The sequence below is a fragment of the Mobula hypostoma genome, chromosome 30 (assembly GCF_963921235.1).
Source record: "Mobula hypostoma chromosome 30, sMobHyp1.1, whole genome shotgun sequence".
Lineage (NCBI taxonomy): Eukaryota > Metazoa > Chordata > Chondrichthyes > Myliobatiformes > Myliobatidae > Mobula > Mobula hypostoma.
This window is the reverse complement of record NC_086126.1, coordinates 21,311,983-21,328,487: the sequence shown is the minus strand read 5'-3', so window position 1 is coordinate 21,328,487 and position 16,505 is coordinate 21,311,983. Positions and strand designations below refer to the sequence as shown.

Here is a 16,505-nt window from a genome sequence, read left to right as displayed (position 1 = left end):
CAGGAGGTGGAGCGGACTGAGTTACAGTATGGGGCAGGAGGTGGAGGGGACTGAGGTACAGTATGGGGCAGGAGGTGGAGGACACTGAGGTACAGTATGGGGCAGGAGGTGGAGGACACTGAGGTACAATATGGGGCAGGAGGTGGAGGACACTGAGGTACAGTATGGGGCAGGAGGTGGAGGAGACTGAGGTATAGTATGGGGCAGGAGGTGGAGGGGACTGAGGTACAGTATGGGGCAGGAGGTGGAGGAGACTGAGGTACTGTATGGGGCAGGAGGTGGAGGGGGCTGAGTTACAGTATGGGGCAGGAGGTGGAGGGGACTGAGGTACAGTATGGGGCAGGAGGTGGAGGGGACTGAGGTACAGTATGGGGCAGGAGGTGGAGCGGACTGAGTTACAGTATGGGGCAGGAGGTGGAGGGGACTGAGGTACAGTATGGGGCAGGAGGTGGAGGACACTGAGGTACAGTATGGGGCAGGAGGTGGAGGGCAGGAGGTGGAGCTGAGGTACAGTATGGGGCAGGAGGTGGAGGACACTGAGGTACAGTATGGGGCAGGAGGTGGAGGAGACTGAGGTATAGTATGGGGCAGGAGGTGGAGGGGACTGAGGTACAGTATGGGGCAGGAGGTGGAGGAGACTGAGGTATAGTATGGGGCAGGAGGTGGAGGGGACTGAGGTACAGTATGGGGCAGGAGGTGGAGGGGACTGAGGTACAGTATGGGGCAGGAGGTGGAGGGGACTGAGGTATAGTATGGGGCAGGAGGTGGAGGGGACTGAGGTACAGTATGGGGCAGGAGGTGGAGGGGACTGAGATACATTATGGGTCAGGAGGTGGAGGGGACTGAGGTACAGTATGGGGCAGGAGGTGGAGGGGACTGAGGTACAGTATGGGGCAGGAGTTGGAGGACACTGAGGTATAGTATGGGGCAGGAGGTGGAGGACACTGAGGTACAGTATGGGGCAGGAGGTGGAGGACACTGAGGTACAGTATGGGGCAGGAGGTGGAGGGGACTGAGGTACAGTATGGGGCAGGAGGTGGAGGGGACTGAGGTACAGTATGGGGCAGGAGGTGGAGGGGACTGAGGTACAGTATGGGGCAGGAGGTGGAGGGGACTGAGGTACAGTATTGGTCAGGAGGTGGAGGGGACTGAGGTACTGTACGGGGCAGGAGGTGGAGGACACTGAGGTAAATGATGGGGCAGGAGGTGGAGGGGACTGAGGTACAGTATGGGGCAGGAGGTGGAAGGGATTGAGGTACAGTATGGGGTAGGAGGTGGAGGGGACTGAGGTACAGTATGGGGCAGGAGGTGGAGGGGACTGAGGTAAATGATGGGGCAGGAGGTGGAGGACACTGAGGTACAGTGTGGGGCAGGAGGTGGAGGGGACTGAGTTACAGTATGGGGCAGGAGGTGGAGGAGACAGAGGTACAGTATGGGGCAGGAGGTGGAGGGGACTGAGGTACAGTATGGGGCAGGAGGTGGAGGAGACTGAGATACAGTATGGGGCAGGAGGTGGAGGACACTGAGGTACAGTATGGGGCAGGAGGTGGAGGGGACTGAGGTACAGTATGGGGCAGGAGGTGGAGGGGACTGAGGTAAATGATGGGGCAGGAGGTGGAGGGGACTGAGATACAGTATGGGGCAGGAGGTGGAGGGCACTGAGGTACAGTATGGGGCAGGAGGTGGAGGGGACTGAGGTACAGTATGGGGCAGGAGGTGGAGGGGACTGAGGTACAGTATGGGGCAGGAGGTGGAGGGGACTGAGGTACAGTATGGGGCAGGAGGTGGAGGGCACTGAGGTACAGTATGGGGCAGGAGGTGGAGGGGACTGAGGTACAGTATGGGGCAGGAGGTGGAGGGGACTGAGGTACAGTATGGGGCAGGAGGTGGAGGGGACTGAGGTACAGTATGGGGCAGGAGGTGGAGGGGACTGAGGTACAGTATGGGGCAGGAGGTGGAGGGGACTGATGTACAGTGCGGGGCAGGAGGTGGAGGGGACTGAGGTACAGTATGGGGCAGGAGGTGGAGGGGACTGAGGTACAGTATGGGGCAGGAGGTGGAGGGGACTGAGGTACAGTATGGGGCAGGAGGTGGAGGGGACTGAGGTACAGTATGGGGCAGGAGGTGGAGGGGACTGAGGTACAGTATGGGGCAGGAGGTGGAGGGCACTGAGGTACAGTATGGGGCAGGAGGTGGAGGGGACTGAGGTACAGTATGGGTCAGGAGGTGGAGAGGACTGAGGTACAGTACGGGGCAGGAGGTGGAGGGGACTGAGGTACTGTATGGGGCAGGAGGTGGAGGGGACTGATGTACAGTGCGGGGCAGGAGTTGGAGAGGTGTTGGCCAGCAGAACACAGCGAGCTTATTGCATCTCCTCACCGAACACAGCGATGTCGACATTGATGTAGGCCACTGCCCTCTGGGTGAGGATCCGGTAGAACTCCTGTGATGGGGAGACGTCAAACTGATGTCAGTTCAAATGAGGAAACCCTATACCCTCCAAAACACTTCTACCCCCTCACTTACATCTGCGTGCGCACACACACACACACACACACACACACACACACACACACTGTCCCACCCACAACTCCACAGAGTTATCCACATTCCCAAAAATACTTCTCCCCACCTCACCTGCATCTACACACAAACCCACAAACAGACACACACTACCCACCCTCAACCCCAACAACAACTCCACATACCCATCCACAGCACCACCAACAGCCCCACGTGAACACCTCCATGCTCCCTCACGTAATATACCTCCAGCCCCTGCCCCCTCCCCCCCAGAGTCAAAACCACAGCTGCACACACCAGCTAATTCTACAGATCCTTCAAAGTTGCCATGCAAGTTGAGAGGGTGGTTAAAAGGGCAAATGGGGTTTTGGCCTTCATCAGTCAGTGGGTTGAGTTCAAGATCTACAACATCATGTCGCAGCTCTGTAAACCCAGGTCCGACCACACTTGGAATATTGTGTTCATTTCTGGTGGATGTGGAAGCTTTAAAGCGGGTGCAGAGGAGATTTACCAGGACACTGCCTGGATTAGAGAGGGTGCAGAGGAGATTTACCAGGATGCTGCCTGGATTAGAGAGGGTGCAGAGGAGATTTACCAGGATACTGCCTCGATTAGAGAGGGTGCAGAGGAGATTTACCAGGTTGCTGCCTGGATTGGAGAGGGTGCAGAGGAGATTTACCAGGATGCTGCCTGGATTAGAGAGGGTGCAGAGGAGATTCACCAGAATGCTGCCTGGATTAGAGAGGGTGCAGAGGAGATTTACCAGGATGCTGCCTGGATTAGAGAGGGTACAGAGGAGATTTACCAGGATACTGCCTCGATTAGAGAGGGTGCAGAGGAGATTCACCAGGATGCTGCCTGGATTAGAGAGGGTGCAGAGGAGATTTACCAGGTTGCTGCCTGGATTAGAGAGGGTGCAGAGGAGATTTACCAGGATGCTGCCTGGATTAGAGAGGGTGCAGAGGAGATTCACCAGGATGCTGCCTGGATTAGAGAGGGTGCAGAGGAGATTTACCAGGATGCTGCCTGGATTAGAGAGGGTACAGAGGAGATTTACCAGGATACTGCCTCGATTAGAGAGGGTGCAGAGGAGATTCACCAGGATGCTGCCTGGATTAGAGAGGGTGCAGAGGAGATTTACCAGGATGCTGCCTGGATTAGAGAGGGTGCAGAGGAGATTTACCAGGATGCTGCCTGGATTAGAGAGGGTGCAGAGGAGATTCACCAGGATGCTGCCTGGATTAGAGAGGGTGCAGAGGAGATTTACCAGGATGCTGCCTGGATTAGAGAGGGTGCAGAGGAGATTTACCAGGATGCTGCCTGGATTAGAGAGGGCGCAGAGGAGATTTACCAGAATGCTGCCTGGATTAGAGAGGATGCAGAGGATATTCACCAGAAGGCTGCCTGGATTAGAGAGGGTGCAGAGGAGATTTACCAGGATGCTGCCTGGATTAGAGAGGGTGCAGAGGAGATTCACCAGGATGCTGCCTGGATTAGAGAGGGTGCAGAGGAGATTTACCAGGATGCTGCCTGGATTAGAGAGGGTGCAGAGGAGATTTACCAGGATGCTGCCTGGATTAGAGAGGGTGCAGAGGATATTCACCAGGACGCTGCCTGGATTAGAGAGGGTGCAGAGGAGATTTACCAGAACGCTGCCTGGATTAGAGAGGGTGCAGAGGACATTCACCACGATGCTATCTGGATTAGAGGGGGTGCAGAGGAGATTTACCATGGCGATGCCTGGATTAGAGAGGGTGCAGAGGAGATTTACCAGGATGCTGCCTGGATTAGAGAGGGTGCAGAGGAGATTTACCAGGATGCTGCCTGGATCAGAAAGTGTGCAGAGGAGATTCACCAGGATGCTGCCTGGATTAGAGAGGGCGCAGAGGAGATTCACCAGGATGCTGCCTGGATTAGAGAGGGTGCAGAGGAGATTTACCAGGATGCTGCCTGGATCAGAAAGTGTGCAGAGGAGATTCACCAGGATGCTGCCTGGATTAGAGAGGGCGCAGAGGAGATTCACCAGGATGCTGCCTGGATTAGAGAGGGTGCAGAGGAGATTCACCAGGATGCTGCCTGGATTAGAGAGGGTGCAGAGGAGATTCACCAGGGTGCTCTCTGGATTAGAGAGCATGCCCTATGTTGCAAGATTGATCAAGCTTGGCCTTTCTCTTTGGAGTGAAGGAGGATGAGAGGTGTCTTGATAGAGCTGTACAAGATGATAAGAGGCATAGATAGCGTGGATAGTGTTTTGAATGCCCTTGAATGGAAAATCCTACCAAAAGTAGTGGATACAGCTCAGTCCATCCCTGGTAAATCTCTCCACACCATTGAGCACATCTACATGAAACACTGTCATAAAAAATCAGCATCCATCATCAGGGACCCCCACCACCCAGGACATGCTCTCTTCTCTCTGCTGCCATCAGAAAGGAGGTACAGGAGCCTCAGGTCCCACACCACCAGGTTCAGGAACAGTTATTACCCCTCAACCATCAGGCTCCTGAACCAGTGAGGATAACCTCAACTCTGAACTGATTCCATCGGGAAGGAGGTACAGGAGCCTCAGTTCCCACACCACCAGGTTCAGGAACAGCTATTACCCCTCAACCATCAGGCTCCTGAACCAGTGAGGATAACCTCAACTCTGAACTGATTCCATCGGGAAGGAGGTACAGGAGCCTCAGGTCCCACACCACCAGGTTCAGGAACAGTTATTACCCTCAACCATCAGGCTCCTGAACCAGAGGGGATAACCTCACTCAACTTCACTTGTCCCATCACTGAACTGTTCCCACAACCTATGGACTCACTTTCAAGGACCTCTCATCTCATGTTCTCGATATTTATTGTTTATTTGTGCATTTATTTTTTTTGTATTTGCACAGTTTGTTGTCTGATAGAGGTGTATAAGATGATGAGAGGCATTGATCGTGTGGATAGTCAGAGGCTTTTTCCCAGGGCTGAAATGTTTGCCACAAGAGGGCACAGGTTTAAGGTGCTGGGGAGTAGGTACAGAGGAGATGTCAGGGGTAAGTTTTTTACTCAGAGAGTGGTGAGTGCGTGGAATGGGCTGCCGGTGACAGTGCTGGAGGTGATACGATAGGGTCTTTTTAGAGTCGTTTGGAAAGGTACATGGAGCTTGGAAAACTAGAGGGCTATGGGTAAGCCTAGTAATTTCTAAGGTTGGGACATGTTCGGCACAACTTTGTGGGCCGAAGGGCCTGTATGGTGCTGTAGGTTTTCTATGTTTCTGTGTTTTGCACCTGTTGGGTGCCATCTTTCACTGATTCCGTTGTGTTCCTTGTATTTACTGTGAATGCCCGCAAGGAAAGGAATCTCAGGGTTGTATATTGTGACATATATGTACTTTGATAATAAATTTACTGTGGACTTTGAACTTTTCCCCAGGGTGGCAAATAGAGAGGAATTAATGTTAAGGTGAGTAGAGGAAGGGTTTGGGAGGTAGAAGTTTTCCAGGGAGACTGGTGGGTGTCTGTACCACACTGTCAGGGGGTGGTGGTAGAACCAGATACATTAGAGACATGAATGACACTCAAGGAAAAACTCTGGGGTTATGTGCTGTCCATTCTGCCTATTCCTTTCTAATCTTGGACACCTTGATCAAGTCACATCTCACATCTTCTTTTGCTCGCCTGAGAAAAGCCCAAGATCACACAGCCTTTCCTCACAACACATGCAGCAGTACTGGGCAAAAGTCTTGGACACATATTTATAGCTCGGGCGCCTAAGATCTTTGCACGGTACTGTAGTGATTTTATGTATTGTACTGTACTGCTGCCACAAAAAAAAACAGATTTCATGATGTACGTAGGTGAGTGATGATAAACCTGATCGGTATTCAGGATGAGGTAGTGAGTTGGATTAGACATGGGCTTTGTGAGAGAAGCCAGAGAGCAGTGGAAGATGGCTGCCTCTCTGACGGGAGGCTAGTGGAGTGCCACAGGGATTGGTGCCAGGTCCGTTGTTGCTTGCCATCTATATCAATGACCTTGGCACATGGCCAAGTGGTTAAGGCGTCAGTCTAGTGATCTGAAGGTCGTTAGTTCGAGCCTCAGCTGAGGCAGCGTGTTGTGTCCTTGAGCAAGGCACTTAACCACACATTGCTCTGCGATGGCACCGGTGCCAAGCTGTACTGGCCCTGGTGCCCTTCCCTTGGACAACATCGGTGGCATGGAGAGGGGAGACTTTCAGCATGGGCAACGCCAGTCTTCCACACAACCTTGCCTAGGCCTGCACCCTGGAAGCCTTCCAAGGCGCAAATCCATGGTCTCACGAGACTAACGGATGCCTATATATCAATGATCTGGATGATAATGTGGTTAACCGGATCAGCAAATTTTCAGATGACACCAAGATCGGGGGTATAGTGGACAGCGAGGAAAACTTGCAGAGGGATCTGGACCAGCTGGATAAATGTGCTGAGAAATGGCAGATGGTACTTAATGCAGACAAGTGATTCCTACCTACAGGGAACATGTAAGTAATGTTGAAAGAGTGCAGAGAAAATTTACAAAAATGTTGCAAAGACTTGAGGACCTGGGCTATAAGGAAAGATTGAATAGGCTAGGACTTTATTCCTTGACTGCAGAAGGTCGAGAGGAGATTTGATAAAATTATGAGGGGTATAGATAGGGTAAATTCAAGCAGGCTTTTTCTACTGAGGTTGGGTGCGACTGTCAGAGGTCATGGGTTAAGAGTGAAAGGTGAAATGTTTAAGGGGAACATGAGGGGAAACTTCTTCACTCAGAGGGTGGTGAGAGTGTGGGACGAGCTGCCAGCATAGGTGGTTGATGTAATTTTGATTTCAACGTTTAAGAGAAGTTTGGATGGATGGGAGAGGTATGGAAGGCTATGGTCCCGCTGTAGGTTGATGCGAGTGGGCAGTTGGATGGGAATGGTTTTGTGTGGATTAGATGGGCTGAAGGGCCTGTTTCTGTGCTGTACTTTTGCATGACTCAGTGATTCTGATATGGGTTTCTATTGTGGACTGAGAGTGGGAAGGGGGCAGGGAGAGGGGAATCATGGTTGGGTAAAGGGGAAGGGAGAGGGGAGGGAGTGGGAAGCACCAGAGAGACATTCTGTAATGATCAATAAACCAATTGTTTGGAATCAAATGACCTTGCCTGGTGTCTCAGGGCTGGGTGTGTCTGTACCCACCCCTGACACTCCTTCTCTGTCACCTGTCCCTCACCCCTCCCACAGTGCCCCACCCTCATCATTCCCACATCCTTTGTTCCCACCAGATCTACAAACTTGCTCTCAGCTCCACGTTGACAAACACAGGACTGTGCAAAGGTTTTAGGCACCCTAGCGATACACCCTAGCGATCACGTTAGCCGCGATGAAAATGCAAGGATACAATGGTACTCAGTTTGTGGACCCCTCCGTGCGCGAGGGAACATGTTGAGTTACCGGATCCTCACAGGGACCTTACCTCCGTCCACTCCGTGGAGCCGATGAGCCCAAACTCCTCCGCGCCCCAGCTGCCGAATATGATCGAGCGACGCGGGCGCCATATCCCTGCAACAGAAAGCAGGTGTCAGGCGCTCCTAGGTCACCCTGGGGCAAGGTGTAGCACCTGCTTAGCCCCCGATCAGGGTCACGTGAAGCTGTGGGATCAGGTGGTGGATGGTCGTATGAGCAGCCGGTGCAGATCAGAAGTCCTGGTTATGTGACCACTGACACCAGGCAGACAATCTCTGAAGGGTATTGATAATGACTGGGGTCACCCGTCTTGTAAAGACACTGCCCAGAAGACAGTGATGGCAAACCACTTGTGCAGAAAAATTTGCCAAGGACAATCATGGTCATGGGGCTCAGGAGGATAATACGTCAGCCATGATGGAATGGACAGCAGATGTGAGGGGCCGAATGGCCTCACTCTACTCCTGTGTCTTATGGTCTCAAGGCTCTCCTGTAACAGACGAGCAGCACATGCCTCCTGTGTCTGTTGGGCGTTTCCTGTAGCCGCAGAGGGGTATAATGACAAGGTTTAGGAGATATTGTACGTGGAGGGGAGAGGTTTAGAGTGATGGGGTGTATGGGATTAGCATGGACACGCATTGCGGTCGGACGGATGCTCCGCCATCACTCACCATCCTTCACCATCTTGCCCAGGACCCTGCTGATCTCCAGCATCACCGCCGTCCCGCTGCTGGGGTCGATCGCGCCATGCACCCAGCTGTCCCGGTGATTCCCGTAAATGACATAGCGGTCTGTAAACGAGAGGACAGAGCCTCAGCGGCGAGACCCGGCTACGGACTGCGCTGGTCCAGTTCAACGGTCCACCGGGATTAACACGGTCCCAGCTTCGCTCCTCACACACCACCCCTTAGCCTTCCCCATTCTGACCGCTGGCCATGCCTTCAGCTGCCCACATCCTAAGCTTCTGATACCTAAACCCAAACCTCCTCTCCGAGGTACGTCCCACATCTTGTTGGGAACATAGCCCAGTCCGCCACACAAACCAGCATCCCCTCCACCACGGGCTGCTCCCTCCCCACCATCGGTAACATCCACCGGGGGATTTCCTGCCTCAAAAAGGCAAAACCAGTTATCAAACATCCTCACCATCTGGGCCAGGGCACCTTCTCTCATCTCCATCGGGCACGAGGAAGTCCCACACCATCCCTTCATCAAACATCCTCACCATCTGGGCCAGGGCACGAGGAAGTCCCACACCATCCCTTTATCAAACATCCTCACCATCTGGGCCAGGGCACCTTCTCACATCTCCACTGGGCACAAGGACATCCCACACCATCCTTTCATCAAACATCCCCACCATCTGCCAGGGCACCTTCTCACAGCTCCACAGGGCACGAGGACATCCCACACCATCCCTTCATCAAACATCCACACCAGGAACTCACAAGCCTCTGCACCACGAGAAGGATTTACTCCTTGGAGAAGACATTGTCGTCAGCACCGAGGGCACCAGACCCCTCCCCCTGGGTAGCTGCCTCACTCCCTGTCTGTTCCCACCCCCCTGAAACCCATACCTCTCCAGGACTCCGATCGGATCGACCGCCGCCCCCCCGGCCCACCTCCGGGAACTGAACAAACCCACCTGGCTCCACGTTCCCGCGGATAATTCCGATCACGTTGTCTGACGGCTTCACCTCCCGCTTGTTGAAGACGCTGACGTGCACATCGCTGTGGGAGAGAAGCCCACCCGTCAACACCTGCTGGTTCTCCCTCCGCGCTAACGGTAGAGTTGGGTAATTGCAGGGGGAGGCCGCGGTGCTTGACCCGAGCGAGTGCGAGGCATTGCGCTTGAATCCCCATTACGCCTGGACCCGAGGGGCCAGTGTCCGTCTGGGCAGGTTAGCTGGAGCTGTAGGGGAGGGGCTGAACTAGTGTGGCAGGGGGACGGGGAACTGAGTGATGGGCCCAGGATGGGGCTGCTGGTTTTCAAGCAGAGGCAGTGTCGAGAAGGATTGTAGTCAGCGGCCAAAGCCATAACGGGTGACGAAGCCGTTATATTTGGATGCACACAGTATATGAAATAAGGTAGATGAACTTGTAGCATGGTTATAGATTGGCATGTGTGATGTTGTGGATATCACCGAGTCGTGGCTAAAAGAAGATCAAGTTGGGAGCTTAACATCCAAGGACACAGCTTGTATCAAAAGGACAGGCCGATAAGCAGAGGGGGTGGGGTGACTCTGTTGGTAAAAAAATGAAATCAAATCCTTATGTAAAGCCCCAGTTATGATTTTTATTGCCGTGCAGTCAGTATTTCATTTCAGCCGTTCTGTAAGAGCAGCCTGTTTGGGTCTGAGCTGAGATAAGAGGATTTGGTGTTCAGCTTAGGAATGGGGTGTCAGCCAGTCGGGATGGTGGAGCTGGGAGACAGTTCTAGAGGACGCTGGGCGGAGAGGTCTTTGTTGGCGGGAGCTGGGAGAAGAGGAGGGGAGATGATGGAGGATGCCGTCCCTGTTGTGCAGGGTGCTTTGTGCAGATGAATGGCTTCCAGGAGGCAAGACCAATACTCCCATGGGAGAACCCATTTGTTCAAGATCGGTTTCGAACAACCTTCGGAAGGTGGTGTGTGCTTTCGCGCAGACGGAGAGTCCAGCGCGAGTTACAAAGAAGTTCAAGATTTGAGCTCCGCCATGCACATGTGACTGTTTAAGTATAATGGGCCCTTTCTGTTTTATCTTTCCTTTAATAACTGTTTGCTTAAGTTAACATTTTAAAATATAGTTCTGATTAATTGTATCCAGTGCACAACCTGTTATTTCTTGCCGGGGCAGTAAATTACACAACAATCACCCAAACTGGGGTAGGCGAGGCATCCCAACCTCACAGATTTGGAGGGACCAAAGTCCGATACACCCAAGACGTACGAAGCTGGAGAAAGGTGGGTTTCTCACCGTGGAGTCCGGTGGCTGTTAGCAAGGGACCAACGGGCCTCATTTCCAGAGGTGCCCAGTAATAGGGGGTTTCACTTGAAAAGAGGTGATATGGCATCAGAAGATGCAGAATCATTGTGTGTAGAGTTAAGGGACTGCAAGGGTCAAAAGACCCTGATGGGAGTTATATACAGGCCTCTGAAGTCAATCCTGTAGGCATTGTGAATTAATCAAGGAGCATAGCAAGTGCTCCTTGCTCCTGTTTGGGTGACCCATGGAAACCGGCAGCACCAGAGCACTGCATTCGCAATGGCCATTGGATTGACTTCGACAGCACAAAACTACTGTACCACACCAATGGCATTTGGGATCCCCTGGTGAAGAAAGCCATTGAAATAAAACTGGAGGAAAATAATTTTAACAAAGATGAAGGTCTTGCTCTAAGTAAGAACTGGGATTCAATTGTAAACAAGATGGGAAAGAGGAAACCTGATTGGATGAGGACTGACCAATCAGGAGTGATGGATGACGGGGGTATAAATACCACCGGACTAGACATGGCCAGGCATCATCCCTGATTGGATGAGGACTGACCAATCAGGAGGGATGGACGATGGAGGTATAAATACCACTGGACTTGACATGGCCAGACATCATCCCTGAAGAGGATGGCAGAGTTTGTCATTGAAACGTCGTTTATTATCTACACTTGTACCCGGCTGGAAGCCCAAGAAGTGTTTGTTCATGTTCTTGTTCTTCATGTGTATTTTTATGCTCCAGACTAACAGTAATTTTGTTCTCCTTTACACCTGCATGCTGAAGAATGACAATAGACAGTCTGGAGTTTTGCATCTTGAGGTTGTTGCCAGTATGATGTGCTTGCTCTGACTGGCTGTGACAGTGAGCGTAAGGGTCAGGAGATCGTGTGACAGAGCCGGTTAGGTGTTGGTGAGAGGCTGTGCTCGGCCATTACAGGGCGGATATGGAGGCTTCGGAGAGTGCACAGAAGGGGTTCACCAGACTAGATGGGATCGCACCGGTTTGGGACAGGCTCAAGATCAATGGGCCAAATGGTTGCCCTGTGTGCCGCAAGAGAGCTGAGATTCATCGTCGGGTGAACGAGAGGAAGAGGACACTGACCTGGTTGTGAAGGAGCTCTGATTTGTGAATCCGGGTCCCAGCCGGTACATGCAGCCGAGCCCTCCCTGCCAATGGCTTGGGGCTTCAACTCCACCCAGGGCACTGTGAGAAAACACAATCGACCTCAGCATCAGGCGCAAGAGTAGGGCAGCCACAGATCTCCAGAGCACAGTTAGAGAGCAACACAGCACCTACACAGGCTCGTCGACCCACCGACACCATGCTGAGACTCAAGAGACTGCAGGTGCCCGAATGTGACGCAAAAAGTCAGACATCAGGAAGCTGAGCGGGTCGAGCAGCGTCAGTCTCTGTCACTATTCCCACTCTCCCCTCCTCCGTCTGTCCATCACTCCCCCTCACCTGATCCACCCGTCACCTCCCAGTCTCTGTCACTATTCCCACTCTCCCCTCCTCCGTCTGTCCATCACTCCCCCTCACCTGATCCACCCGTCACCTCCCAGTCTCTGTCACTATTCCCACTCTCCCCTCCTCCGTCTGTCCATCACTCCCCCTCACCTGATCCACCCGTCACCTCCCAGTCTCTGTCACTATTCCCACTCTCCCCTCCTCCGTCTGTCCATCACTCCCGCTCACCTGATCCACCCGTCACCTCCCAGTCTCTGTCACTATTCCCACTCTCCCCTCCTCCGTCTGTCCATCACTCCCCCTCACCTGATCCACCCATCACCTCCCAGTCTCTGTCACTATTCCCACTCTCCCCTCCACCGTCTGTCCGTCACTCCCCCTCACCTGATCCACCCGTCACCTCCCAGTCTCTGTCACTATTCCCACTCTCCCCTCCTCCGTCTGTCCATCAGTCCCCCTCACCTGATCCACCCATCACCTCCTGGTCTCTGTCACTATTCCCACTCTCCCCTCCTCCGTCTGTCCATCACTCCCCCTCACCTGATCCACCCGTCACCTCCCAGTCTCTGTCACTATTCCCACTCTCCCCTCCTCCGCCTGTCCATCACTCCCCCTCACCTGGAACCACCCGTCACCTCCCAGTCTCTGTCACTATTCCCACTCTCCCCTCCTCCGTCTGTCCATCACTCCCCCTCACCTGATCCACCCGTCACCTCCCAGTCTCTGTCACTATTCCCACTCTCCCCTCCTCCGTCTGTCCATCACTCCCCCTCACCTGATCCACCCGTCACCTCCTCGTCTCTGTCACTATTCCCACTCTCCCCTCCTCCGTCTGTCCATCACTCCCCCTCAACTGGATCCACCCATCACCTCCCAGGTCTTGCTCCCCTCACCTCTTTATACTGTCTATCTCTGTGCAGGTGAAGGATTTCAACCTGAAACATTGACTGTCTGTATCCATCCACAGATTTTGCCTGAGCTGCTAAGTTCCTCCAGGTAGAGTGGATGTGGAGAGGATGTTTCCTATAATGGGGGAGTCTAGGACCAGAGGACACAGACAGAGTGGATGTGGAGAGGATGTTTCTTCTAGTGGGGGAGTCTAGGACCAGAGGACACAGATAGAGTGGATGTGGAGAGGATGTTTCCTACAGTGGGGGAGTCTAGGACCAGAGGACACAGACAGAGTGGATGTGGAGAGGATGTTTCCTATAGTCGGGGAGTCTAGGACCAGAGGACACAGATAGAGTGGATGTGGAGAGGATGTTTCTTCTAGTGGGGGAGTCTAGGACCAGAGGACACAGATAGAGTGGATGTGGAGAGGATGTTTCCTACAGTGGGGGAGTCTAGGACCAGAGGACACAGATAGAGTGGATGTGGAGAGGATGTTTCTTCTAGTGGGGGAGTCGAGGACCAGAGGACACAGATAGAGTGGATGTGGAGAGGATGTTTCTTCTAGTGGGGGAGTCTAGGACCAGAGGACACAGATGGAGTGGATGTGGAGAGGATGTTTCCTATAGTGGGGGAGTCTAGGACCAGAGGGCACAGACAGAGTGGATGTGGAGAGGATGTTTCTTATAGTGGGGGAGTCTAGGACCAGAGCATACAGATACAGTGGATGTGGAGAGGATGTTTCCTATAGTGGGGGAGTCTAGGACCAGAGGACACAGATAGAGTGGATGTGGAGAGGATGTTTCCTATAGTGGGGGAGTCTAGGGCCAGAGGACACAGATAGAGTGGATGTGGAGAGGATGTTTCCTATAGTGGGGGAGTCTGGGACCAGAGGACACAGATAGAATGGATGTGGAGAGGATGTTTCCTGTAGTGGGGGAGTCTAGGACCAGAGGACACAGATAGAGTGGATGTGGAGAGGACGTTTCCTGTAATGGGGGAGTCTAGGACCAGAGGACACAGATAGAGTGGTTGTGGAGAGGATGTTTCCTATAGTGGGGGAGTCTAGGACCAGAGGACACAGATAGAGTGGATGTAGGGAGGATGTTTCCTATAGTGGGGGAGTCTAGGACCAGAGGACACAGATAGAGTGGATGTAGAGAGGATGTTTCCTATAGTGGGGGAGTCTAGGGCCAGAGGACACAGATAGAGTGGATGTGGAGAGGATGTTTCCTATAGTGGGGGAGTCTAGGGCCAGAGGACACAGATAGAGTGGATGTGGAGAGGATGTTTCCTATAGTGGGGGAGTCTGGGACCAGAGGACACAGATAGAGTGGATGTGGAGAGGATGTTTCCTATAGTGGGGGAGTCTAGGACCAGAGGGCACAGCCAAAGAATGGAGAGATGTCCATTTAGAACAGAGATGAGGAGAAACTTCTTTAGCCAGAGGGTGGTGAATCTGGAATTCATTGTCACAGGTGACTGAGGAGGCCAAGTCATTGGACATATTTAATGTGCAGGTTGATAGGTTCTTGATTAGTCAGGACGTGAATGCTAATGGGGAGAAGACAGGAGAACGGGGTTGAGAGGGAAATGGGTCCGCCATAATGAAATGGCAGAGCAAACTCGATGGTCGAATTCTGTTCCTCTGTGTTAAGATCTCATGCTAGTCACATATCCTTACACCAAGGACAGCACAGACCTGTGGGCCGAAGGGCCTGAAATGTGCTGTAATGGTCTATACTCTCTGTTTGGGTCGTGATGTCACCCTGGATCCCTGGATCCCAGAGACACCTTGTGACATCTCCCTGGCATGAAGCGACTTGAATCTTGTGGCTCAGGAGAATTCCTTCGGCATGGGTCGATGGTACTGAGGTAAAATTCAATGGTGATTTGTTGGCTTAGGTATGCAGGCCGAATAGTCTACCCGAGCCTCTCATGGAACAGACCAGTACAGGCCCTTTGGCCCAGCATTTAATCAACTCCAGGATCAATCTAACCCTTCCCTCCTGCATGGCTCTCTGTTTTTCCATCAGCTCTTCATCCAGTCTGATCACCTGACTGTGCTTCTACTCCCTGAGTATAGGCAGAGACTGAAGATTGCAGCACCAGCACTGAGAACCAGAAAGGTTTGGACAAGGGAAACACAGGAGCGCCTACAGGACTGCTTTGAATCGGTGGACTGGACTGTATTCAGGGATTAATCTTCGAACCTGGACGAGTATGCTGCAGTTGTTACCGACTTCATTAAAACCCGTGTGGATGAGTGTGTGCCCACAAAGACTTACTGTACATTCCCAAACCAAAAGCCGTGGATGAACCAGGAGGTACGTCGTCTGCCGATGGCTGGATCTGTGGCATTCAAGTCTGGCGACCCAAGTCTATACCAGAAAACTAGGTATGATTTGCAGAGTGCTATTTCAAGGGCAAAGAGACTATATTGAATGAGGTTGGAGGCAACATCGGATGTATGACAACTCTGGCAGGGTTTGTAGGACATTACTTTCTACAAAGCGAAACCCAATAACATGAATGGCAGCGATGTTTCACTACCAGATGAACTCAACGCCTTCTCTGCCTGCTTTAAAAGGGAGAATATAACTACAGCTGTGAAGATCCAGGCTGCACCAATGTCTCGGAGGCCGAGGTTAGGCTGTCTTTAAAGAGAGTGAACCCTCGCAAGGCGGAAGGTCCCGATGGAGTACCTGGTAAGCCTCTGAAAACCTGTGCCAACCAACTAGTGGGAGTATTCAGGAACATTTTCAACCTCTCACTGCTACGGGCCGAAGTTCCCAATTGCTTCAAAAGGGCAACATTTATACCAGTGCCAAAGAAGAATAATGTGGGCTCCCTTAACGACTATCGCCCGGTAGCTCTCACACCGACAGTGATGAAATGCTTGGAGAGGTTGGTCATGACTAGACTGAACTCCTGCCTCAGCAAGGACCTGAACCCATTGCAATTTGCCTATCGCCACAACAGGTCAACGGCAGACGCAATCTCAGTGGCTCTCCACACGGCTTTAGACCACCTGGAGAACACAAACACCTACGTCAGGATGCTGTTCATTGACTACAGCTCAGCATTTAATACCATCATTCCCACAATCCTGATTGAGAAGTTGCAGAACCTGGGCCTCTGTACCTCCCTCTGCAATTGGATCCTCGACTTCCTAACTGGAAGACCACAATCTGTGCAGATTGGTGA

General features: G+C 52.6%; 1 protein-coding gene across 1 annotated transcript in view; it reads right to left on the bottom strand.

Annotated features, from left to right (window-relative positions):
- naaladl1 (N-acetylated alpha-linked acidic dipeptidase like 1) overlaps nucleotides 1-16,505 on the bottom strand; it is a 130,120-nt gene that overhangs the window by 39,052 nt on the left and 74,563 nt on the right. Inside the window, exons 8-12 of the mRNA XM_063036561.1 lie at nucleotides 12,045-12,146; nucleotides 9,617-9,702; nucleotides 8,643-8,762; nucleotides 7,982-8,067; nucleotides 2,380-2,443 (exon numbers count right to left, since the gene is read on the bottom strand). Of these exons, the coding sequence (XP_062892631.1) occupies nucleotides 2,380-2,443; nucleotides 7,982-8,067; nucleotides 8,643-8,762; nucleotides 9,617-9,702; nucleotides 12,045-12,146 (458 nt within the window). The remainder of the gene's footprint in view (nucleotides 1-2,379; nucleotides 2,444-7,981; nucleotides 8,068-8,642; nucleotides 8,763-9,616; nucleotides 9,703-12,044; nucleotides 12,147-16,505) is intronic.